The sequence below is a fragment of the Aulonocara stuartgranti genome (genome assembly GCF_965226115.1).
Source record: "Aulonocara stuartgranti genome assembly, chromosome: 16".
NCBI classification, from domain to species: domain Eukaryota; kingdom Metazoa; phylum Chordata; class Actinopteri; order Cichliformes; family Cichlidae; genus Aulonocara; species Aulonocara stuartgranti.
The window spans coordinates 11,584,315-11,611,935 of NC_138952.1; the positions used below are offsets into that span (position 1 = coordinate 11,584,315).

Sequence of the window (27,621 nt, forward strand, 5' to 3'; positions counted from 1 at the left end):
GTTGATTTGGCCATTCCAGAATTTTTTTTACTGTTGCTCTGATTGATTTTTCAGTCCAATAGCTTCCTTCACTTACACCAACATCGCACCTAGAGTGAACTTGCTATGGACGTTCAACACTTGGAGTTAACTAATTAATTAGATAAAATATGTGGCGTTATCTAATTATAAGTGAACAGGCCTTGCCTGGGCATAAAACTGCAGAACTCCTCTGTATATCTGGTGTGAATGCACCAAAGAGAAAGCAGCTAGGATTACTTAAGAATTAGGTATGTAAGAACGAAAAACCCATACTTATCAACTATGTCCAACACATAAAATTAATTCTTTAGAGACTGTAGATTATGATAATTATGTTCATATTTTTTGTGTTTTTAGATGAAAATATTAAAAAAGATAAATGAATAAAAACATTATCTTAAGCAGTATTTCCCCACCAGGTAAAAGTTTTCTGTTTAGGAAATAATTCTTCAAACTATTTAAAAGCATAAAATGTGACACTAATATGCCACAGAGTTAGTTTTAGGGTTACACTAAACTGAAGGACCAGTAGAAGAACTTGAGTGGGAAATAGTAGAGATACAGTACCTATGCAAAAGGCTGCGTCAAATTACAACAGTTTAAAAAACACTTGATTTTAATCAATCAGCACCCAACTTTGGGAATTGCCAAGAAAAAAAAACCACTCATGCAGTCATGACTGCTATTTCAAGTTCTAGTTTAATGGCCAAAAATTAATTGTTGGTCAATGTGATGTGCTACTTGAATACAGAATAATAAATCAGTCAAATTAACTTGAAGGGCAGGGTGTGGGTTGTTGAGAGCTGTATCTAAGCAGCACTGAGAAATAGACCAGTGCATCACAGAGCTGACAGATATGGAATTACTGCAGACTGGGCCTTTGTTGCCTCCTTATAACTAATGTTTGGCTCTCTGTAGCATCTCTTGAATTGGTCTGCATGCATTGATCCAAAGAAACCATAGCTCTAAAGCTGGGTACTATATATGAGATATATGAGACAATTAGAGACTATATATGGTCGTCAAAGTTTTTGTAAGATAAAATTAAAAGTAAAAAAATAGCTTATTAGAACATAATTTGGGCATAAAATGGACAACATGTTAAAGGATTACCCAAATGCCTACTATGATATTTCCAGAAGACTATTACGTTTGCCTTGGGTTTCAGTTTGGCATGATGCAATCTCTCTCCCACGTCTACCTGTCTTTCTGGTAACAGTAAGAGACATCTTTCTCTGGCAAAGCCATCTGACTCCAGTCTGTAAGGCTTAAACAAGCTTGACTGGAAATAAGTGCAGGCTATACGGGATTGTCTGGGCAGCTCGATCAATTAGGACAGAGAGAGCAGCAGAGAGACACAGAGAAAGCAAGTGGTGGGGTATGGCTTTCAGCAACCTTTAGAATTTGTATAAAATGTTAAGTGCATTTTAGAGCGCTTGCCAGCCTAAACATCCATCTACAATGAAACCATATCCCTCTAACAGGAACCATCCTCTGACCCCAAACGACCCCCATCAACCTCCTCATGCACAATCGAACATCTAGATTGAAGTTAGACCAGAGAGATGAGAAGAACACAAGATGTTTCTCGCTCTCACTTATCTTTCTGTGTTTCTAAAAGAGAAGAATGGACAAACTCTGGAGCTCCAGGGGTTGAATCTTTACCAAGTGACCTCATCTTTCTTCCATTACAGCTCTAACTCAGTTAATGAAAGAGAAAACTGAACAATCTGCAAACTTTTGAATTATTGCATAACGTTTTCTGCTTCAAAACTGCCTGGAGAGCTAACTTATTAAGTTAGAAATTCATGCAATTTTTAGGAGTAACAGCCATATCAGTTTGGTTATCTGTATACACTCTACATTATAGGATCATTCAGGCCGTTTTATTGATTCTAATAGCTTTGGTAACATCAGTTCAATAATGCTAAAGAACAATTACATGCAGTTTTTGACAGTGATTCACTTTTTATTTAGATGCTTTGCTTAGTTTATGTTTGCGTGTGATGTTTTGGAGACAAAAATATTGGATTTAGGGATTGTGCCATTATCGAAAATTTACTTTAAAATGATACAGATGGAGAAAGAGAAGTGGTTTTGTTCTGCACTTGTGTGCCCCAGGACTTCTACCAACAAAAGAAGCAAAAGAACTCGTGTACATCCATACCAAAATAATGTTAAGAGAAAAAGAAATTTAAAAAAGCTCATTTTATGAAGGTATTACCTTTCTCTGTATGTTGTAAATACAAAACAATCCAGAGCTTTTCCTTTGACCTTAGAAGGTCACCAAGCACAACCAGTCTGTTGCAAATTACCAATAAACAAACTTTACTACAAAAGTGAACAAAGCTTTTTGTGTGTGAAACAGTGTCACAGCTCATCTTTCAAATAGAACTCTTTAGTAAATTCATTTGTAGACTTTATTTCCAGACCCATGTATTTGCAGTAGTATCACCATAAACACCCAATACTTCTCCATTTATGTCACTAGGGGTCTCTGTATATATGTGATTCTGGAAAATATGCAAAACAAATCTGTTATCTATATGAAATCAAACATATCTTATTATTAGGGGTGCAACGATACACAAAATTCACGGTTCGGTTCGGTTCGATACTTTGGTGTCACGGTTCGATATTTTTTCGATACAAAAAAAATGTTCATGCCTTTTTAATTTGTCATTTATTAAAATTATAAATATATATTTTAACACAAAAGTACAGTTTTTAAATTTAACCCTAACCCTTGTGCGTGTTGTTTTTTAGCTCGTCATATTGCAGCCACAGAAATTCTTTTGTCCATGAAACCATGGACAAAAGCTGCACTTTCTTTTTGCCTTATAGTCTGATTTGTCATAACTTCTCCATTTTGTGGTAAGCTTTTCTTTGGCTGTCACTTCTTCACCCTGACCTGTCTTATTTGGCTCAGCAGAACTAAAAATACATATCTGTCTGTGAAGGTTCTCAGTCATCCAGGTCATCGTAGTGAAATATATATCCTGCCGCACTCACATAAGCTCAGCGATTCTCTGCGTGATCAACCTCTCACATGTTTAAGCTGCGGGAGATTTCACTTGTCATGTTTGCATAGTAAGCTAACAATTAATAAGACGATGTCAGAGGAATTGGTGCACAAATTATCATCACTCACAGATCAGTGCTGTCGCTCTCTATACACAGTTCGCGCGATTGCAAAGTGAAAGCAAAAAAACAAGCGCAAATTCAAACACGATTTCAATATGTCACATATTGACAGTGGCTCACCCAATGACATAATTACCCAGCTACATTTCTGAAAGAATGCAAAAGCATTGACATATATTTTTCCTACAATAGCCCGACAGGCAGGGCAGAGATAGCCCCGGGACGTCGGGCTAGCGATATTGCGAGCCCTGTATCTGATTGAGGAATCACTCATCTTTGGAAAAGAGAGTTTATTACAGAGAAATGTCTCTTTCCAAAATAAAAGCTATACTATCCGCTTCTTCTGGGCTATATTCTCAGCAGCATATTAAACATATCAGGTCTCCATAAGGAGAATCCTGTGCTAACAGCTGTCTAAATGACTCGGCTAAAGTTTGTAGCATGCATGCTTGTTGTTTTTGTCTTTGCACTAGGATGATGTCGGTGTAAATGTACAGTCATATTCGTTGTGTTCCCACTAGTGCTTTCAGGTTAATCTCGTTGAAATAACCTTAACGCCACAACACGGCAAATCTCCGTTAACGAGCTACCCTATACAGAGGGGCTAGACAGCCAACACGTTAACGAGCTAACTGCGCTAACACACTAGCTCCCACCCATGTAATTGAGCATTGCATGGCACATCCAACATACTGTTTTACTTTAGTCCATGACTCGCTTACCTTCAGGGTCATACGTCACATGAAAACCAAAATAATTCCAAACGCCAGATCTGAATGAGGGTGGGGAGGTCCACTTCTGTCTCGCTAGCTTGCCCTGCGCTCTTCCTTCTGACCATGCTGTCTGTGTTGAGCGCTCAGTGAATCTGCGTTCGACTACTCCGCCTAGGCTGCACTCTCGAGCCTAGGCGGAGTAGTCAAATGCAGATTCACTGAGCGCTCAACACAGACAGCATCGTCAGAAGGAAAGTTGATAAAATAAATTACAAATTTTGTATTGTTCTTTTTTTTTTCTCCCCTTTGGTTTTCTTTCTTTCTCTCCCCCTCTTTCTTTCATTCTTTCCCCCTGTCCTATCCCACAGTCATGTCTGTCCCGTTTGCAACTGAAAATAAAATAAATTCATAATTATAATAAAGGTCAATCAAATGGACCAATATGATGATCCACTTAAAATAAATCCTCTTGGCATCTTTCTTGGCCTCAAGACAACAATTCTGATGGCTATAGATCCAAACGGGACACAAAAAAAAAAAAAAAAATTGAAAAAAATTGAAAAAAATTGTATTGTTCGATACATATGCGTACCGAACCGAAAGCACTGTATCAAACGGTTCAATATCGATACAAATATCGTTGCACCCCTACTTATTATATATGAAATTTTTTACTGTGAAATCAGCATCCTTAAGGTCTCTCTGGTTGACATTTTCAGCAATGTATGTATGCTTTCCTCATGTCCACAATTCTGCAGACAGTACAGACATTTTGAGCAACCCTTTTCAAAACTGTATATTTGGCTAGAAAAAATGAGAAATAGGTGAAAGTGAAATATTTACAAACATAAATCAAAATTCACAAAAACAGAGGTTATGTCATTTTAACAAACTTGAAAGTCAATATTTGATATGGTCACCTTTACTTTCCAACACAACTTGAACTCTCTTAGACAAGCTTTCTTCTAATGTATTTACATAGTTTCCAGGCTTCCTGAAGGACAATCCTGAACTTTCTTTGGATGTTGGCTGCCTTTTGCTCCATTCTCTGTCAAGATGTTGAAGTCTGCCCTCTGAGGATGCCAGTCCATGACTTATAGTGCTCTATTCTAGTTATGTTTTTACTCCATTGGGAGTAAGAGCGCGTTTAAGATCACTGTCATCTTGAAAAATGAAGCCATTGCCAACCAGAAGCTTTTCGGATGTTATTGCAAAGATCAAAATCTCACTTTACTTTTCTATATTCATAATTCCATCAATTTTGACAATATCTCCAACAAAACTGTCGGAAATGCAGCCATAAATCATAACAGAGCCTAAATCATGTTTTACAGATGGTTGTAGACAGTGTTTTACCTTTTCTCTCAAATCATCTCCTAAGATACTGATCATGATTTGAACCCAAAAGAATGTTTAAATTTTGTTTCAACACAATACTGGTTAGACGCAACATTAATTCATCACCGGAGTTATTGGCTTTTGATGTGTGAATGAGTCATGCTTGAATGTTAAGTGGCTTAACAAACAACAGAACCATTTCTTTGGTTGGTTAATAAAACATTGACAGACCTTCAAAAAGCCTGGAGAATTATTGCTCCAGACCACTTTGAAAAAATACACGAAAGTCTGGCACCTTGGAAACAGTGCAAGACATTGATTCCTCTTCTTTCTCTTTTTCTTCTTTTTCCTGTTTTTCATCATCTTCTTCTTTTATTCTTTTTGTTATACTTTTCTGATGTCTTTTTGACCTTGAACGCTTTGAGGTCTAATACCACACAGACTACTATATGTTCTCATAGCAAGCGATGACTCCGTGCCCACTGTTAACTCAAAGGTTGGGTTACCCCAGGCCAATTGATGGAGGTCCTTGCAGACACTGACTGAGTGTTAAATCACTGTGAAATTGCAAATGTGCCACACGAAAGTAGCATAAATCTTAATCTTGATTTTTCAAGGTCAAACAGTACTTGTACCTGTTGCACAACCACAAACATGCTACATGCCATTTGTGTGCAACGGTCTATGAACAGTTTCGGAACTTTTTGATCGCAAATTATAAAAGAATCACTATGCAGTAATAGTAGGAGTGTGATTTAAAGAGGAAGAAGCATTTTCATTGAGTGTTATGTGTAAATGTGTGACAACTACAAATGACCCAATCAGCAAAGCAATATTGTTGTTCTACCACAGATAATGCATCTGCTGGTTTAGCTTGTCACTTGAGTGGCTACTTTGGTCAGGGTGTAAAATGTCAACATTGTGTTGGTCAGTCTCGGTTTGTAACATTTTCGTTTCCATTTGAACGTGTCAGGTTGGATTTTCTTCAGTGACTCATTCAGTGGTTCATGGCATGCCTGTGTCCAAACAACACAGGGTGAGATGCATTTTCTTCAGTAGTGTCATAATATGATAATGCTATATGTACTTTACACTAGGACACAATGCTTGGCATTATATCTCATTTTGCGTGTGTGCTTATCAATGTGTATGTGTGCTTCTTCCCTTGGTTTTCTATCTGACCACAGAGAGTGTGACAAATGGATGTGTCAGAGCTTGATGGAGCACTGCGATTGCTCTGCTAGGCACAAAGCTATTACAAGACTATATAGACAACCCCAAAGAAAAATCCTGTTTCAATCAACCACACATAATCTGGGAGACAAAGAAAGATGTTCAACAGTTGATAGAGAGAGCCAGGCACTCTTCCTAAAGTAAGAACGCTTTCCGAAAGACATTTTAACATTTTCTGTTAGTATCTTAAAAAGTGGAATTTTCATCAGGCTAGCAGAAAATCATTTGCAGTACACTTAAGTATATACTGTTTGTCCAATTTGTGTTTGTATTTGTGCAATATATCAGGGATAGTTATATATTAGAGGAAGAGCTATTTTGTATGATATTGTATTATCTAATATTGGTACTTTAGCTTGCGTGCGCTAGTAACTGTGCAACTGTGACCATGTAATTTCCTCTGGGATAAAAAAAAACATCTGATCAGAATCACATTTAATGAATAACTACATTAAATGTGAAAAATGTTTAAAAATGAGACAAATGTTTTCAATAGATGACTCTTTTGGACTGCAAGTATGCAACATTTATTACCCATAGCATTTTGCCATGAGCCATGCCATTGTTATACATGTAAATAGTGGTTTGATACTGGCTTGGCGAAACAATTCTTTCCCTTAAAGGATGTTGTCTATATAACTATATATGACTTGCTTGTTGCTCCTAAACCTGTCTATATCTTCATTCATTTGACCTGTCTATATCATTAAATCATACAATGAAAAATATGGCAAAGCAACCCAGAACTGCTGATGAGCTGTTCAAACTTTTTTTGAATTGAAGTTGTAATAACTTAAGCACAACATAAATGATACAATGAAAACATCTGCAAATCCATGACACCTTAATCTCAATCGCAAAACTGTAACAAGCACTATTATCTGACCAACATTAACCACTCTAATAAAAATCCTGGATTATTACCTCTTCTTGCTGATGTTAACAGACTTTTTGGATAGTGTGACCAAACTGTAATGTCTTTTTAAGGCTCTGATCAGCCAGCTGGGAGTGCAGCATACTCGGTGCCAGAGAACAGCAGAGCTGAGGTTTTAGGTTTGGAATTCTGCAGAAATGCGTCATTGTCACTGTAATATATTTTCTGATGCAAGTGAAGTGAAACAGACAGGGATAAACAGCCTACTAGAGATAAAGCACCGTGACCTTGGGCAGGTTTTGTCTAACTGGGCCACCACACTGTTCTTTTGGTGTACACATAAAGAATCTATCCATTTGTGTATGCAAATATGTGTGTGTGTGTGCAGGTGTGTAACCTGTTAGTAACTTGGATAGGTAGTCTTTTCTATTTTTATGTGCATGCAAGTTTGCAGTGTGCGTGTGTGGAAGAATAATGAAAAAGAAAACTGTCAATATGCAACTCTTGGTATACATGTTCCTGAGTATGTGTGTGTCAGCAGGTCCCCCCATTATAGGCATCTTACCAAGAAGTCAATATACAATTGGCTGCTTGAATACTGCTATAACAGCCAGTCTTACAGTGATGTTGCTTGTCTATCTAGCTATGAAACATTAATGGATTCCCAGCTTAACCTCTTGTTGCCTGTCTCACCAGCTTCTTCTAGTTCTCTGTCTCTGTGTCTGCATTTGGCTTTGCATTTAGAGCTGGAGTTTTCTGCCAGCTCACCTTACACTAAAATTTAGCTGGCACACTTGGCCTTTCAATAGACTGCCATCAAGATACAGCAAAGATAATGGTATAGGATTAGTGCAGTTATGAAAGGCAGGAAAAAACGATGAGTGGAAGACAACCACAGAGGAAGACAATAAGAATAATATGAGAAAAACACTCTGAGAAACAAAGAAGTAAAAGTTGTTTTGATTACTTTTAGGTTTAGGCTCAATTAAAAAGTACTGCTGCCAAAGTACAATACTGAGTAAAAAAAACACACACCCACATTTCTTGATATTTTGCTTCCACAAAACTAGACTTTTTTGAACAATTGTTCTTCAGGATTTCTAAAGGTACTTTTCATTCTTTTGCAGTCCTTACACCTGAACATCATCAGATCTTTGCATGGTGTGTAGTATGTCTTAAAAAAAGTAAGATAACTAGAGAAGTGAAGGACAAAAGACATGAATGGTAAATGGACTGGTTCTTATATAGCACTCTTCTACTCTCACTGAGCCCTCAAAGCGCTTTATACAACTTGTGCATTCACCCAATCATACCCCACTGGAATGGAGGAGCCTGGGATTGAACCACCAACCTTCTGGTGAGTAGGTGAAAAAATCTACAAATCTAAAAAAATCTGTCTACAGCAGGTGAACAGTATCAGAAAATCATGTCCTTTAGACCTGAAAGATGCATCTAGTGTTTCAGCTGAGCTAGAAATGGTCTCAGTGGAAGGCTGGCTGCCACGGAGCCATTCTTAGGGAAGGGAAATGGAAAAAAGACTGAAGCATGCCAAATTATGCAAGAGGTGGACTGAAACTCAAATCCAACAGGTCTTATGGAGTGATAAATCCAGATTTGAAGTTTCTGGTTCAAATTCTGGTCAGTATGTACAGCGGAGATCAGGTGAGAGGTACAGCAGTGAGTATGTGTTTATCCATCATGCATTACCATTTGGAAAGCATCTGATTGGTAACATCAGCAGAGAATGATCACATGCCAGTGCAGTAAAAGCATACCTAGTTAGAAAAAAGAGAATAATTCCTGAAGACAATACACGAAAGCTTACCTAAGAAAGTTCAGGCAGTGCTGAAGAATAAAGGTGTTCAACCAAATATACACTTTGAAGCTTTATTTTTGCCTTTAATAGTGAAGTTCCAAGTATGTTTGCACATGTTCCAATAAATTGCTGCAACTATTTCCCATTTTTCTGGCAAGATCAAAACTAGTTTCTGTGCTCAAATCATATCAGAACTATTATTAAAAAAAATCAATATCAGAATTCAGATTTACTTGTTTTTTTCTGAAAACTGTCTATTGGAGGTAAAAAATTACTTTGTTTTGGGCACTGACGTTTACTTAACCAACACACAGGTACACTTCTTACATATTACAGGAATACAACACTGAGCGTAGACTTATGAATGAAGAATGAAGGTCTAGTTAACTCAGGTTGTGATGCCTCACCTTACCTTCTGAACACACATTTTTATGGAATATGGACTTTAACCTCAAAGACATGGTTGTGCCAATGTCAAATAGCGACCCAGTTGCCTTCATGGTACGACTGCTGTTTTTATAGAAACTTCACTGTAGGCTTAACTTAGACTGAACTATTGACCTATTGCATGTGAGAAAATTTCCAGAGCTTTTCACAGATAGATAAGTCTATCTGTCTAAACTCCGGCTGTCTTACAGAAACCAGATATTCTATTTTCTCTCCTTGGTTGCTAGTATTTCCTGTATTTATGTATTCAGCTCCTGCATTCAGCCAGGCACTAATAATCTCCTCACTCTTCCCTCCCTCAATTTTTCCCTCTCTCTATTTGCATCTATCCTGTACCTCCTACTCTTTCTCTTTCTCTAACTCAGCTTCGCTGTATTCCTCACACGGTGAGGGTTAGCCCAAAAACCTGTCAGGATATGTTCCGTTGTCAGCGAGATGCCGAGTGGGAGCGCATTAGATATTGGCCTCAGTGTGTCCCTGACAAGAAACAAGCCAATTAAGGAATCCCCCAGCACTGCTTAAGCCCGGTTATGGCAGAGGTCCCTGAGATGAATACTGGTGTGCTAAATCATCATACCTTTTTTATATTAGAGCCTCCGTGGGGAGAAGTGGAGTGGTTCAGGATTATTTCCTTTTTTTCCTTGCAGAGCTGCCGGCCATCACTCAGCAGCACGCCTTAGAGAAGTTTATCTGAGCTATGAAGGACACTGACATACAGATTTTCTTCTGTCTTCTTCTCTCTGTTATTCAGTCTCACTCTCAAGGCTAATAGTATTAGGGATGGAAAAAGTGCTTTGAGATAAGCCTCAGGTCACGTAGTTGCAATCAATTACTGTGGTTAAATATTGCGATAAAGAGATTAAGGATTAGGACTGGGGGAAAGTAAAGCGGCTTGATATGATGTACAAATGCTTTCATGAGTCCGTAAGCATTTTAATGCGTTTAATGTGTTAGTCATTTTATTCATTCTATCCAACATGGCCAACTAACCCTCTGTGCCTCTGTGATTTCACTCTCTTTTCAGCTCTGTTTCTTCCTGATACCCTGTCGTGCAAGCCCCATATTTAGTTTTTTCAAAACTTTCACCAAAGCTGGAAGACCAAATGAAGCTAATTGAGACCAACAACGAGCACATTTCATTTGAGCCTTGATGGAGATGTCTGCTGTTATTCCTAATTTCGCATGCTGACTTGCTAGGGCCAAAAAGCTTTCTATTTCTACTTCTACTTCTATTTCTATTTTCTAATCATTTGCAGCACCCACAAAACTGATTGCAACAGTCACGACACATATATGGCAGTGGATGTGTTGTGCAATTAAAAGTTTTTAAACGTGCAGTAGCAAGAACAGTTTTAAAAGAAAAATACAACAAATATGAAAGTACGCCCTTATGGTCCTTGTGGGTTTGTTAAGGTGACGTCAGAGTGATGAGAAAGCTTAAACAGTAAAAAGTAACAGTCGGTATCCTACAGAAAGTGAATGATGAATGTTTTCTAAATGTATTAAGAATCAATATGTATTGAAAAAAGCAATGCTATCTCAGAACAGTAATGTGGGCTTCTGTCCAGTATACTACCACGAGGGTTAGCAAATAGATGTAAAGAAATGCAAATCTAAAATTATGCTTTTGCTACAATACCGACAGACTTTCCATCACTCTGGAGGACTCTGCACTGATACAAATGAATTTCGTGGAAACTAATCTAGCCAACACTGTAACCACTACTTGACTAAGGCTAAACGTATCCTAAGCTTAGGCTAATCTGTCAGCCTACTGTAAAAGCCAATGATTGATAATATTGGGAACTGTTTGTTCCTATTACAAAAAGAGACTTTGAAAACTGATTTATGTGCCCGAAACATTACAAATACACACACAGTGTGCACACAGACACGCGAGACAAATGTGCTGTTCTGAGCCTTACGCCTGTGAGGTATTGAGGTTGCACAGTCTAATATTTGACTGAGCAGTGTTCCAGCAGCAGTAAACCAATGTGCCGCCATTGTACTCCCCACTTACATAACACTGTTTATACGCCCCCAGTAGATATGAGTTATTGGCTGCTTGGGATCTCTGACAATAGATAAAAATAGGATTACGCTCTCCCTGCATAATGGACAACTATCAGTCTCTGTATTGAAACCTGCCTTTTCTCAGTTAGCATTACAATGTCAACGTGTGAAAACAAAAGGTAACATTAGGCATTCTTAATCCCTTAAAGCTCTTTTATGTAATTTAATAAATTAGCTGCTGCAATAACTGCTACAACGATCCCCCGACACGGTCACCCCCCCGCCCACCCCCCAACGCTGGGAAATGACTCGTGCATTTTTCAGCACTGTGTCTGCATACAGCTACAATATTCAGAATGGACAGATGCCAAATCAATCCTCTTTCCTTCTTCTGTCTCTTCCATTTTCCCCTTCTGATGCCCTGTTTTTCATCAATATAGAGCATTTCAAAACATACCCCCCCCCCCCCCAAAAAAAAGAAAAAAAAAACCCCCAAACAAACACTAGTTTATGTATGAACTTTAACTGGAGAAAAAAACATTTCAGAGTCAAAGTCCTTGAAAGACATGGCGTAGATCAATTTCCGCTCAGTATGCACAACTCTGAGTGAAATCTTTAAGGGTGAATGTGTTTTTAATTCTGAGGATATTTCCACGTTCAAGCCATTAAAAAACATAACAACAGTCCTCCTTAGATGGTTTCCCATTATGGGCCAGCTGAAACAGGTCTATTAACTTTCGAAGCAGAGTAAGGATAAAATGATTAAAGGACACCTTGGCACTGAAAACTGAACCTGACCAACACGTATGATCATGTATGCGGTTGGTAAACATCTGTTCATAGATTTCCAGAGTGTTGTAGACACCTTGAATGTGACCCTGTAGGGAAATGACAGCTAGGGACTGAAAGAACCAACCACAATTAATTAACTGAAGTGTTGCACACTTTCCCTGTAATCTTCATTTTAATTAAAAGTATTCCCAGACAACTGTGATAATCAGACACAAATCTGTCCATAGTAAGGATTTGGTAGCCCAGTACTGCTGAGAAACCTACTGCACCTAATGACAACAAGAAGTGTTAAAAAGTATATATGTGCTGTAAAGATTTCTATATATAGGTCACATTTTGCATTTGATTCCAAGGCAATAATTTTCATTTGAAGCTTGATTGTTTTAGGAAAACACATATCTTACATATATAAGATGTAAGATATGGAATTAAAATTAGGTTTCATTTTTTAAGGTATGTTTGAAATAAAAGCATACCTCCCAGCAAAAAAGATTTAACAGGACAGCTCGAGGCAGGAGATGTGAAGCAAAGACACGGAGTGAGGTCAGTTACATGCTGAGATGCACCTGGGTAGATAGGGAGGTAGTTATCCTCATTTGGAGCTGAAGTGGCTGTGAGTCAATTAAAGGTACATTAAATCTCTTCTCATTCAGGTACAGTATATATAACTGGGGTTACATATAGCAAGGATGTCATCCAAATGTTGCGACTGGATGCTCATATATCCATTAAGAAATAAGAAAAAAAAAAACAAAAAAACAAAAAACAAAACTTGCTTGAGAATCATCACATTTTAAAGTTTTTCTTTTTCCAGTAATATTTTAATCCAGTAACAGTTATCTTTACACTTTTGGATATAATGCAAAGTGTCGACAAGTAATTCAGCATGAATTTTTGACGTTATGCGAAATGTAAAAAATGATATTGCCACAGCATTAAAATGCTTGCAAGCCCCTGGAGTGTACTCTACACAGCCACTCATCTTCCTCTTGTTACAGGAGTTGTTTAGAGGCTATTGATAAAAAAAAAACAGATTCATACATACATATATATATATATATATATATATATATATATATATATATATATATATATATTTCCACTTCCTGTTCAATTTCATATCATATACACAGCTATATTCTTTGCAAGTTCATCATTGGGGAATTATTTTAGGACAGAAACTCCATATGAATTTATTTTAAGGTGTACTGGGCAGGACTGACTGACAGCAGTTTATGCCCAAAACTAGAACTAGTGTGCAACTCTGATAGGCAGCTACATGATGCGCTGCTGTATTGGCCTGATACCAAGCTGTGTCTAATATGGTGGAGATTGACTTGCTCTTGCTTGCTTCCAGGTAGTGTGGGGGATTTAAACTATTTTACCTCCCCAGATCTTCACACCTTCCCTCAGGCCTCTCACCTCATGCCTTAAATATTAATGGTAAATCGGAGGACAGAGGATGAGTGAGGAGGGGAGAGGACTGACAGCTCAATCATGAAGACAGTAGCCTCGCTCCCTCCTCCCTAACCCTCTGGGCGGCTGTCACCATAACCTACATGATGTAATCACCTCCATAACCCTGATATGGGCCACCAAGGGCCATGTGGGGAGAGACAGAAAGAGACGGGTGGGGGTGAAGTCGTGACACCATTTGATCACAATTACTTTCAAAGAATACATGTAATTATTTATTTCTATGGAGAAACTACATATTTTCAGGCAAGGACTTTTTTGGGTTTATTTTCTGCATTTATAATGTATCTCCTACAATCACAATGCCAATTAGTTACATTAGTAATAAAATCACATGGTTTTAGCCACAATGAAGCAAAGTGAACATCCATCCATCCATCCATCCATCCATCCAGTTCAGCGTAAGGATGCTAATGAGTGCTCTTATGGCATCAGTACCTATTCCTCTGAACGATACAGCAGATGTTTCCACACTCACATTATACCTTCACATCAGAGCTGACGTTTCTCTTTTTTCAAAGTGTTTTCCACAAAGTGAATCTGATGCGATCCTACAAATGGATGGATTTTACACAAAGTCAAACTATTGCAACATCTCCCTTTGTGTAATCTTTAAATCTTTGTGTCAGGTTTTTTTTTTCTATACATTTTAATGACCTATCAGTACAGAAACTCAATCTTGCACTTGTGTCTTCAACCCAGCTGCAGTTGTAGTTGTAAAATGAGGCAGATTACAAAAATCAAGAGGTGCACAACCTAGGCAAACAGAGGCTCGTAAGAGTGGATGTATTTGATGTCAATGTTGTCATAAAACGGTTATTATTGGGGCCCAACAATCAAAGGCCATGGCCAACTCTGTGTATTTCACTATAATGGCCACAGATGGCTGTTAGTTTTCCACATCTATTATCTCTATATAAAACATCTCTGTACACGCTACATTTTAATCTATTTGAATAACAATAAATCAGGAAGAACATTTTAAATAATAATAATATCATTGGGATGTTTTGTGATATTTAACCATTTCTAACCTAAGTTTCCTCTAACACCCCAGCTGGCTTTCATTTGTAGGAAGTACAGACTGTCAGTCCACTGTTTGCCTCAGCTTCCAAATGTGTCCACACCTATTTATTCTGGAGGAGGCTGTAAAACTGCCTGTGTAAGGAGTCCGATATGGGTCGGTGAGTCAATAAAACTCACTTCTGACCACTGACGGTGATATTGAGGTGAGTTGTTGAGGATATCCTGAACTTTTGCTGTTGGTAAGTGCTGCTGCTTTTGCTACTGTTGGCTGGTGTTACTGAAACTTTCTTATAAGTGGATCCAAGGTCGTCAGACTCAGGCAATTAGAGAATAAACTCTCATGTGACATGAGAATATAATCAAAATGTTTACCAGAGGGAAAGTAAACAGCTATATATTGAACAGGATATATTGAAGTCTAAAGTTTGGTAGCATAACATTAATTTATAATTAGCTCCCTGGAAGTACAAATCTTAGATGGTCATACAGAGTTTAAAAGAACTAATTATTATTTTTAAAACTAGCTTATAATTGACTCTTTTCAATATTATTTTGTTTTACAGAAGTGATGAGCTTGCTTATAAACTGTAAAAACAGAAGTTCCGTTAACTCACACTTGAGTGTGTAGAAATAATGACAGTTTTTGCTATTTTGCCTCTGTACACCATGAATTTACAAACAGTCAAGATGTGCAGACAGTCAAGATATGATGGAAGTGTAGACTTGTAAATTCAATTCTGGGGTATTTAACAAAAGTTCAGTACTTAATTCTGAAATATATACTTTTTTTATACACCCATTTATAAAGACCCCCATAAAATGTTGTGGTCAAGGAGTGGTCAAATTAACAATCTGGTATAGTCGTAGAACTAAAGTGCAAGATGACGGATTTCCATGGTAAAGAAAAAATCCTTCACTACATCCAGTCAAGTCAAAAACACTCTCAAGGAGGTGGGGACCTCACTCTCAAAGTCTACAATCAAGAGACAATTTCTTGAATGTAAAAACACAGGGTTTGCAACAAGGTGCAAACCACTGGTTACACTCAAGAACCAATGAAATTAGACTAAATAAGACTAAATGAAAAACAAAATTAACTTAATCTATCATCTGTCAAATATAGTGGAGGGAATGGTACAGTATATACATGTGTGGCTGCCAGTGGAACGTGGTCAATAGTGTTTACTGATTGTGTGACTGCAGATAAAAGTAGCAGGATGAATTCTGAAGTGTACACAGAGCTACTCTCTTTGTTCAGATTCAGAAAAATGCTAAACAGCTAATCAAACAGCGCTTTGCAGAGCAAATGGATAATGACCCAAAACATGCTGTAAAAAAAAGCCCAGGAGTTTCTCAAAGCAAAGAAGTGGCATCTTTTACATTGGCTTAGTCTCTCACCTTATTTCAGCCCAATAGAGCATGTTTTTCAGCTACTCCAAAAAAAAAAAAAAACTGAGGGAACCACAAACAAGCAGCAACTGAAGGTGCAGGAAAGACCTGGCGCCATTTGGTGATGTCCACAGGTTCTATACTTCAGACACTGAATGCATGTATGAACAACAATTGCGGTTTAAAATGATGTTCTTTTTATTTGGTACATATAAAAATGGTAGTAATTACTTAGCAGTTTTATCTAATCTTATTTAAACTCCTTGAATTAAAGCTGAAAGTCTGCACTTCAATCACATATTGATTATCTTATTTTAAATACACTGTGACATTGTAAAGAGATCAATGTCCAAATACTTATGGACCTCACAGTTTTAGTGTAGCTTCTCCCTCTTTCCTGTATTTAGGTTCCACCACGAATTGGGTCGTGTCATAGTTAATTGGCATGAAGGAAAGACCGGGATATGAGCAAAGTGGTGGAAGTCAGGCAATTCCACTGCTATTCCTTATTGCTTGAAGACATTTTCAATCAGACTTTTAGGTATTGTGTCAGCACGGTGAGAGAAAGCTTTTGATGCAGTGTGAAGGTTTTGATCTGAAGATGTTCCAGTTTGTTGTCAGTGCATCTATATTTTATCAAGGCAATATACAGGAATTGTTTGACACTTGCTGCTTTTTCCAAAGTTCTGATTTTCAGGTGGACACGAAATTGCTGTTGGGCTTCAAGCATTTACTGTCTGAACAAAATTGGAAAATCCCTTTGGTGTAGCTGACAGACAAAAACACAAAATAGGGTACAGAGCAGTTATTGTTTCTATGCTGAGAGGCAACCTAAGTTTAAAAGAAACGTTGAAAACTACATTCTTGGACTTTGAATAAGATGGCAAAATGAATCGTGAAAGAATGGAAAGAATTCTTAACATTTTAAGAATGTATATTTAATATGGAAAAAAAAGCATGTGTGAATTAAAGAATAATGTGGCCCAAACGTGACAGAAATGGTGTTTTGACAAACCATCCTACTTTGGCAAAATGTCCTACCCTAGGTAGTTTATGCACATTTCTGCTGTCACAGAGTAATTCCAGCATAAATTTAAGTAGGTATGACAGTTTGCCACTTAACGTTGCCCATCAGAGTATGCTTGTAGCTTATATTCTTAAAGGCAGAATGGTTTGCCACTTCAATTTACCCGTTAAATTATGGCTATAGGTAACATTCACAAAGGTAGCATGGTTTGGCACTTAATTTCACCCGTCAGAGTATGTTTCTAGCTGTTATTAACAAAGGTAGGACAATTTGCCACTTAATTGTAGCCTCGAAAGTATGCTTCTAGCTCATATTCACAAAGGTAGGATGGTTCACCACTGAATTTTAGCTGTGAAAATATGCTTCTAGCTCAGATTAACAAAGGTAGAACAATTTGCCACTAAACTTTAGCTGTTAAAGTATGCTTGTAGGTCACATTCACAAAGGTAGGATGGTTTGGCACTTAATTTTACCCGTAAGAGTATTTTTCTAGCTAATATTCACAAAGGTAGGACGGTTTGCCACTTAATTTCGTATTGTGCGCCGAAACAATGAGTAGGATGGTTTGTCAGGTAGGATGGATTCCCAGAACACCGAGACAGGAATTAATCAGGAGTACGAAACTGAACACCATAGTAGGAGGTTTTAAACCTCACCTCATTTTTGTATTTTCTGTGAGGACAGAGTAATCTGAATACAAAACGAATCCACAAAAGGATCATTCTACCAATTTTGTCCTCTTTAAATCAATATAGTTGATCTCCTTGATGCAACAGTAGACAGTAATAATAAATGAAATAACATGGGACAGAGGTTCCCCTCTTACCCCATTTATTGGATATGTCTTCCATCCAAGCTCCCCAAGCACAGACGTTGTATCCAGCAACACAACTGAAATGAGAATAAGAGGAGGAAATACATACATTAGCCATCTGGGAACACATAAAAAGTTCTCTTTCACACTGTAAATTGAAAAATCTGTCAAAAACGTGTTCATCTAGACATTTTTCATATTAACGAAAATGAGTTTCTTGGATGAATATTTATGAGCACAGTTGCGTGTACAGTAGGAGCAACATTTTTGCCACTTGCAACACAATTTAAAGTTTGATGGATTGCAGTCAAATTGCTGTCAACAGGCCATTCCCTCCTCTGCTATCCATAGCTTTACTTCAATCTCACCCACAATATGCTCTCCTACTGGCGATGTTCAAGACTTTTCATGAAATACTATAAGTGATGTATCAATCCTTCCTATGCTAGTAAAGTGTATGTTCCATTGTGCCAAACATCAGTCAAGACCCTGCTATGTTTTATTGCATATAAATTAAAGCAATGATATAAATCATGGCACAGCATAATAATATCATTGTCAGGTGACTTTAAACTTCCAAGTAGTGTTAAAAAATACTATTTTAGAGGGGAAAATATTGTCATCCTTGTCAATACTTTGTCATGCTCTCAAGGACAACAGATTTAATAATTCAGGAGGAAAGCACTTCTCCCGGTGACAAGTGATTTACACTGAAAAGAAAAAACTGTGTCTTCCAGAATTTGCCTTCAGTGAGATAGCAGCATAATAACACAAATTAAAAAAAAAAAAGTTTTCCCACACATGTGACAACAGTAGGGAACAGATTTTATACAAAGACCCTGATGCATTTTCAGAATCCATAAATATTACATGGAGCCCATCCAGTCACCTTGTCAAAAGTGCCAAATACACAGTATGTGTGACAGTCTCTTACAGTATGTCCCTATTAGGTGAGTATGCACTGCATGATTAAGTGGGTACAGGAAAAGAATTAGTATTCAAGGAGAGAATCAATGCTAACAGACAAAAACATCAACAATAACAACACTAGTCTCAACAGACTTATTCAAAACTGTTCCCTTGTCTCTTTTAACACTGGAAGTCCCAGGCTTCTACCTTTCTACCTTTAATAATGATCACAAGAAGCAAAAATTCAGCTTTAAATATTTCCTTCAAAAATCATTGACTTAGATCTTAAATGTTGCTTTTTCAAATAGCGCCATATCAGTACCGACACGATTTCTGACAAACCAAAGTGTAATTTCGACTTAAAGTTAAAGACTGAATTTTAAGTGTCAGTCAGTCATGACTGTCCATTTAGAGCTCTGTAAGTGGTCCTCGGGGGACTCATTATAGCAACACAGATCTTTATCAGTGACAATATTCCCTGAATAAATCTCCATTAACATCATTACTCTAGAATAGCTAGTTATTACAACCAAATGTACATCAAAGAAAGCCATTTCAGTGCTGTGATATTGTGATTACGACCATTTGCGAATTACAATGTGAAGGCAAAAGAAATGTGATATGTCCTCTGTTAACATCAGGGCAAACAGACAAGAAGAAGAGACATTTGCATCTGTTTCCCAGTCTTCACACAGTGCACTTCTGATGGAGCCTGGCTGACAGAGATTGTCCAAATATCTGCTGACTGGGATTCTCAGAGGGGTGGAATGGTACATACACTTTTGACATAATGTAAAACCACTTTTGGATCAAGAAATGCACATTTCACAGCATCCAAGACCCAAATCATTCAGGACAATATTTTTTTTTTAGCACTGACAGAGTTGACAAATACAAAAAAGGCAACAAATACAGTGAATTTGTGTAAGTAGTAGAATAGATTTAAAACAAAAGGAAAAAATCAAAATGAATAAAAAATAAATAACTAAAACAATCTTTGTGATGACCAGAATATCTGCAGAGCCCTCTGCAAATTGGCTCACATGTTTCCTCATCCATAAAGAGAGAACTTTAAGAGTAGAATCTCTGATTAGTCACCAGAAAATCCACATACATAGCTGGATTCAAAATGCAAAAGTCCAAGAGTTGTCAGCAAAAAGATTCAAATAAGACAACATGAAACAACAAAAATACTGGCAGTGGACACTGGTACCCCTCAGCCTCCTAGTAGTTGCATCTTTTGTATGCATTTCAAAATTGTATGTCACTGATTTGAAAGATTTTCAAAAAACTTCACCTCTGCCTACTGACCTTGAGGCTGAGGTCACTGAGAGTTTTAGTGGATACATCTATGGTGTAAATTTCAAAATCCTAGGTGACTTCCTTCTCAAGGTATTACATTCACAAACTTGGGTGTCCCTGTCGACTGCCCTCCCGACAGGGTGATGACAATACCCAATCAGAATTTTACAGTGAGGGGTAAGAAACATTCATTTAAGTGCTTCGTTCACTTCCTCAGTGTCAGGCTAAAGGTAGCAAAACCCTAAAACAGCCCATCTCGACTGTTATCAGACCACTGAATAACTCTTATTAGTTCTAATCAGTCCTACACGTGTTGCTATAGGCAACACATGTAGGCAACACATATCTTGTATGACCTTCCTGTTCCTGAGTGTAACCAGTGGTTTGCACCTTGCTGTAAACCCTTGGTAAGGTGTGGCTTGATTCCATATTTTGCCTCACTCCTGAAGAACCTGTCAACTTGGTTTGATGCTGTGGAGGGTTTTCTTAACCAAAGAAGAGTCCTGCAATCATCCACTAAAGGTGTCTTCTGTGGTCTTGTGGGCCTTTTGGTTTTGCAGATCGGATCAGTGCATTCATTCTTTTTAAGAATGTACTAGATTGCACGACTAAAGTTTTTGCTAGCTCTCTCATAGGATTATTTAACTATTTATTTTTCAGCTTAATGATGGCCTTCCTTGCTTGCACTAACATCTCTTTGGGCCTTATATTGAGAGTTCCACTGAAAAGCTACCAACTGTTTAACACTTGGATTCAACTCCAGGTCTTTTATCTGGGAAAAAGCCTCACCTGGCCATGAAATTGCTTCAAACTGGAGTTTAATATACCACAAGTTACACCACAAACCCCCCCTTAGTTTCTAATTAGATTTATGGAAACTCAACTCATTATATTGTCTGCTGTGAGATTTATATGCAATGTAATAAAAACATTACAATAAAATAATGAAACATTTTATCTTATCTTTTCTTGAGAGTTTAAATAAGTAGCGCCCTCTTTTTCTGTGGCCATCACTCTTCTTGTAAACTTCATTAGGAAAAATGAAAACAAAGTGAGTACCACATGATGTTTATACCGCTATAGTTCAAGAGTAAATGCAGAAAATGTACATTGATATATATAACTCTATTGATCCCCCCCCCCCCGGAAAAAAAGAAAGGACACCATACTGAGCCTTTCATCTTCAAATCCCATCTTCACTACACTACTGGCTGAGTTTAATATTTCTGCTAACGGGTGGTATTGGATTAGTTCCAGCATCTCTGTGTGTTTATTTCTGCCCACCAATGCCAGGTCTGTGCCATGTCAGTGTCAATGCCAGATTGGAGACTAGGTGTCTCTGCCAATGCTGTTAATGGACACCATTAGGCTACTGTGGGCAGGTAAGCAGCACAATCCCTCGAGAATAGCCTAATTACTGAGAGTTGGCTGCGTCGTTCACCGCAGTAAGGAGATTCACACCTCCCCTCACCATATATAAAGAATAGTTGATGTACATTACAGTAGGAGGCAGTGTGAATGTATTCGGCTGACAACATTGCACTGTTCGGTTCAAGCCTTGTGTTCCCACCTTTATAAGAAAAGTGTGGCACCATGAAATTTCTTCTTTATTTGTGAGCCAGACAAAGGATACTTAGAAATGAAACACCTCTGGAGTTCAGCTGACAGTAGAGGAGTTAAAGGTGTGACCTGCCAATAGCACCTAAGCTCAAAAACCATAATAAAAAAAAGTGCCTTCATTTCTCTGATGCTTTTTCGAACATATTCACTCATTTAAAGATTTACAGTAAAAAATGTATTGTGAAATTTAGCTAGAAAGTAGTTTGAGTAGTGTGTGTGCGCTTGTAATTGATGGTGTGCATATATTTTAGTATATGCTGTATATACTGAGCAATGTATCTTGGGTGCTAATCCAGCCCATCTTCTCTCCCTTTCTATAGCTCTCTTCATAGAGTTGTCTTTCTGAGAAGGACCCACAAATGCTGCCTGGAGCTGCAGGCCCTCTGGGACTTCCTCTGGTTAGATATAAATAGATCATGAGCTGGCCAACTCATAAATATATGGAGCTTCACTAGAATGATGACATCTCTTGTCTGGCCTACAGCCTTTGCAGGCAACACAAATACCCCAAAATAGCAGCAGCCCAAACAACAGACCCAAAGGTGGTCTATTTAAGTGCTACTTTATGCCAATTAGATATGGAAGCAGTATGAGTGTTCTGGCAAAAGTGATGAAAAGCGGTCTGCAGTTGTGTGCAATACTGTCTCTTTAAAGTATAGAATGTAAAGACACAAAAGGAGGCGTCTTTAACCTCCTAGGACTTGGCGTCCACATATGTGGACATCACACTTTGGGTTATTTAGACCAAAATACTCAATTTTGCTCTACATGGACCTGATATCCACTTACGAGGACATTATACTGCTACTGTTCTATCCAATTTTTAAACAAATATGTGGCTCTTATTTTTCTTAAAAGCAAAAATAAGGTAAAAAAAAAAAATCTGTTAATTCTTTGTTTTTACATTCATCGGGCCCCAATATGCCCAAATATCAAAGAGAAATTAAAAATGCATGCTGTGGAAGAGTTTGGGTCTTAGGAGGTTAAGTGCACTTTTGGTAGAATAGAGGGCCTACATTAGACTCTTCTGGATTACAGAGGTGTCTGTCCTGTGAAAATCTAAAAGAGTTGTATGAATTCAAAACACAGTGCAGGTCTTCAAACATACATCCTTTGGTTGATTTGGCACACTAGGGTATTGAATAAAGTGTGATATTTAAGTAAAGTGTGATAGGAGACATATGTTTTGTAGTAACACTGTTTCCTATTATAATGAAAGCATCATCGTTTCTTATTATTAAAGTAGTGACGTAGTCTACAGACTAAATTAGCTCAAAAAGGAAAATAGGCCTTGATTCCAAATATTAATAGAACCTTTCGCTTTGCAAGCTTCATAGAAACACATTCTCGTAAACCCAAAGCCTCATAAACAATAACAACTGATGAACAAACACTAGAAAATTGATTTGGATGATGATTTCAGTCAGGATTGCATATTGTCCTCTAGTAGTGTAAACAAAGTGCTGCACTTGAAAGACATGATGAGATGATATGCTTTGAAATAGAAAACTATCCATAACAAAGGCAACCTGACAGGCATGACAGACTTTTCGGTGCATTTTCACAAACAAGACCAAACATTCAACAACATAATAAATGTCAGCAAAGCAAATCTTTGAAATGTGTTTCATTGGATCTGATAATAGCTCTAAGTGTATTTAAATGAGAGATTAGCGAAGGGAATACGTGCCAGTATTCAACACAGGTTGGATGCTGAAGGATCCCTCTTGAGCATAATGTGGTTATAGACACGTGTAAAGCAATAATGTCATAACAAGTGATTCCCATCAGTTATTTAATGCAAAACACCTGCACTGCCATCTCTGATCAGAGTGTAGGTAGTACTGACCAAAGATTTAAAAAGAGCAGACCTTTATTAATAAATTAATCATTAATTACCCTTTATGCCATGAAAAGAAGATCAATCCAAGTTTTATCTGAAAAAACTCACACCCTGGCCCACTCCCCATCATTCCCAGGATCTGTTAAAAGCAGAATATCAGTTCAAAACCTAAAGATTTGTAGCATAATAATCCCAAGTTATATGATAATAAAGGTCAGTGCATCATGCTGCAGTTAAATGGGCAAGTCAGTTTAACACTAAAACTAAGAATTCAGCATGATAAATTATATCCTCTTCAATCAAGTTTAAAAAACATACAAAAATAAGTAAATACACAATAACAAAAAAAACCTAAAGTTAAGAACTGGAAATTCAAAAAATCTGTGTTTTTAACACTGTTAAAAAAACACTGTTTTTAACAGTGTTCAACACTGTGTAGATGACATAAAACAAGCTTTCATCTACATTTCTTAACAACCTTCCACAATATGGGCTTCAGGTTTCAGCATCACGTTCTGGAAATACAAAATGACTGATTCTGGAAATAAGCCATTTTCATACATGGAATATTTAATCTTGCTGACTTCATCAATTTGCTATAAAGTGATAAAATTCCCTTCACTGAGACATAGGTAATTTTAGCATGGCATTCACGGCTACATTCAGATACACCCACAAAAGTGCCAAAGAGAGCAGAGCTATTTTGCAATTGTCATTTGAAAGAATAAAAAAAGAAAAACAAAGGGACAAAAACATACTTTTCAATGTATTCCATTTACACGTTTGAGTCTGTCTTGTATGTCTTTGCTGTTTCGCGCTGCAGTGTCTAAGAGAGCTGTAACCTGCTGCACTTGACAGAGATCTCTCGTCTGATTGGGAATTGAAGTGTCTAAATCTAACTGTGAAATTACAAATGATATAGGCTGGATAAAATCTTATGTACATCTTACTGCTGTTTGCATTCTCTGGTGAGCTGAGCCACTGACAAAGATGCATGAGAAGCGCTCACGGTCATCATCTTGTGCACACCTATTCATCAATGTGGCTGCACACAATCTTATGCTGTGTTAAAATGATATTATATGATATGCATATTAGGTCCAACCTAGCATGATTGCGTTTGCAGCTTTTAAAGAAAAGCGCCTACTTTGTTCCTGCAGCAGAACCCAGAAAACAGTTGTTCATTCATTCTGTACAGGGAAGGCCTAATGGCCACAACAGTCTGAGAAGCAACACTGCTTAAAATATTTTGGACTGAGGTGTTTTTTTCTTGCTCATTCGTGACTTTGAAGAGTCATTTTCATCAGGGGTATGAAATGAATCTTGTTCACCAGGTGGACAAAAATGTGTCATTCCGTGCATGTCAATGATAATTATGTGAATACAGGAATGCTTTTGAAGAGGTCAAGCCCTGGGAAAATTAACAGTCTCCAGCCTGGAGCCATTTCAGTCTAGGGAGGAGAAATTTGTGGAAAGACCTTTTATTATACATAGTAGCAATTGTGTTCCACTTAACAATGATGGTACCTGTATATTCACGATAAATTAAGAAAAATCCTGGGAAATCTCTCTAACGGTCATTATATTTTGACTGATTGATGAAGACTGCATATACTGAAACTAATATCAAAATACACAATATTGCCCCTGCTTATCATATGTGCAAAAACACACACACCAGCCTGTTAGTTAAAGGTGCAGAGTTATGTTTTTTTGGGTGCTGGCTGATTGATTTTCTTGACAAAACACTGCTGATAAATATCTCCTTATTCTGATAATGGTGATAAAGGTGCTCCGCAGGAAGCAGCATTGAGAGCAAAAGCTTTAATCAGACATCACCACAAATCAATGCAAAGACTTGAATCATAATTTTCAAGTTTGTTTTTGTTTTTTTTGCTAGATCTTTTTGAGTATTGCAATGAATAACCATTAGAGTCTAAGCCAAGAGTTTTACACCATGCTTTGCTGAGCACTTTGTGTTTGTGTGAGATGCATTTAACCAGCTTAAAAAGACATTTGCATGTGGTCCTTTCATATTACAAGAAAGGATTGCTTTCCTGATTTTCATGCCTGAGATTTTTTGGAAAGAACCAAAAACAATCTGAACAATTTCACAAATGTGGAACAAAGACATCGTCATCTAATTTAGCTAGTATAAACTGATTTTTGGCTAAAGCAAAATGTTACAAGAGCTCAAGAAAGTGGTTAGTAAATAAGATTCGTAAAAGTTCAGTATAATAAATATTTCTTCTGATGAACTGACAAGGCAGGGAACGGTGGGAGAAAAACCAAAAATAGTATTATGGGCAGAGATTTATTGATGGGGAAAAAGTGCTACTTGGCAGTGAGTGAGTAGGGATTTGTTAGTAACTCTCTGCAGTCCTAGTTGGATTCATGTAAGGAATACGATAGGTTGCTGTGAACAGAGACAGAGCAAAAAGTGGCTGTTTTTATCGTTTTTCTAACAGATGAAGTCTGACCATTTTTTTCTATGAAATTCCAAATCTTTGTAGTTCTGTTTGTTGGTGTTCAAAAGCACGATCTACACTAACCCCCCCATGTAATTCGGTTGGATTTTGTCTCCTGCCAACAGAAAGGAAAAAACAAATAACAAAAAATTTGTTCATTTTTTTCCTTCGTTGTTATGCAGTGACTAGATTTTAGAACTGAATGTGAAAGTTGCTTATCCAGTAATGGTTACCACATTGATTCATACTCTGTTCAGAAAGAACGCATAGCCCACACTCTATCATCCAAAAGCAGGTGAAATCACAGAGACACCATAGGTAGTCTTAATTTGACAAATACAGAAGCAATTATTTGAGAAACCCTTTGGCGTCTTACGAGACACTTTTCTTTGTCATCAGAGTTTCAGTTTTCCCATGCTGAGCTGCACCGCTCTGTGGCAGACAACGACTGCAATTGTGCCACCGAGGTCCCAGACCAGTCAATATGAGAGACTAAAGTACAGTGGAAGGCAGACATCAGTTCAATCATTCAATCTGTGGCAGAGAAAAACACACAGCGAGGCTGTTATGTAGCAGCTGTCTAGGAGAACAGGGAGTAGCATCGCTCTTATTGAACAGAGAGAACAATAAAATATAACCTGGGGGGCAGATCCCGCTGTATTTCGTGCCCAATCAATAAGACTATTTTAAACCTCACGGATGCAGTAGTTGTGTGTGCAGGTGCACGTGGAGCCATCGAGGAACGCACGCACACAGACACACAAGCATTTGACCACACTCTAACACAAGCATCTGTGTGAGTGTGGTCACTTATCACAAAGAAAGACAGGTGGGCAGAAAACTTATGCAAGAGCAAAAGAAGCATGCATGCAGGTGTGTTTGCCTGACGCAATTTCTCTTACATACACACGCGCTTACATTCAGCACTACATCTATATCCAAGTGCATTTACATATGCACTCTTTGACAGCTCAGACTCGAAACGTTTCTAAAATCTACTGCAACACTCGCCGCGCAAAAACTGACATGCACATACTCTACCAGACGCACACACGTTCTCCCACCTAATGATTAAATCCTTCTGCCGCTGTGTCTGTGCCGGTGTGTTTGCACGTGTACGTGTAATGTATAATGTGTAATTACAGCAGACCGACATGTCATTTCAGCAGCGGAATTTTATCATTTTTAAAATTTTGTCAGGTTCAGAAAAAAGCTCAACCCAGGAAATCCTTCGAACTCTAACAGCAACATAATAAACTTAAAGTCACAATCTGGATTATGCCACAGCTCTTGTCTGTGTAGAAGAACTGAAAAATAATAAAGATAGAAATGCGTAATCCGTGAAAACAAACGTAG

At 37.7% G+C, this 27,621-nt stretch overlaps 1 protein-coding gene across 1 annotated transcript in view; it reads right to left on the reverse strand.

The window, feature by feature from the left end:
- LOC309691352 (ephrin type-A receptor 6-like) overlaps nt 1–27,621 on the reverse strand; it is a 183,806-nt gene that overhangs the window by 155,403 nt on the left and 782 nt on the right. Inside the window, exon 3 of the mRNA XM_082508968.1 lies at nt 18,136–18,200. Coding sequence (XP_082365094.1) covers nt 18,136–18,200 — 65 coding nt within the window. The remainder of the gene's footprint in view (nt 1–18,135; nt 18,201–27,621) is intronic.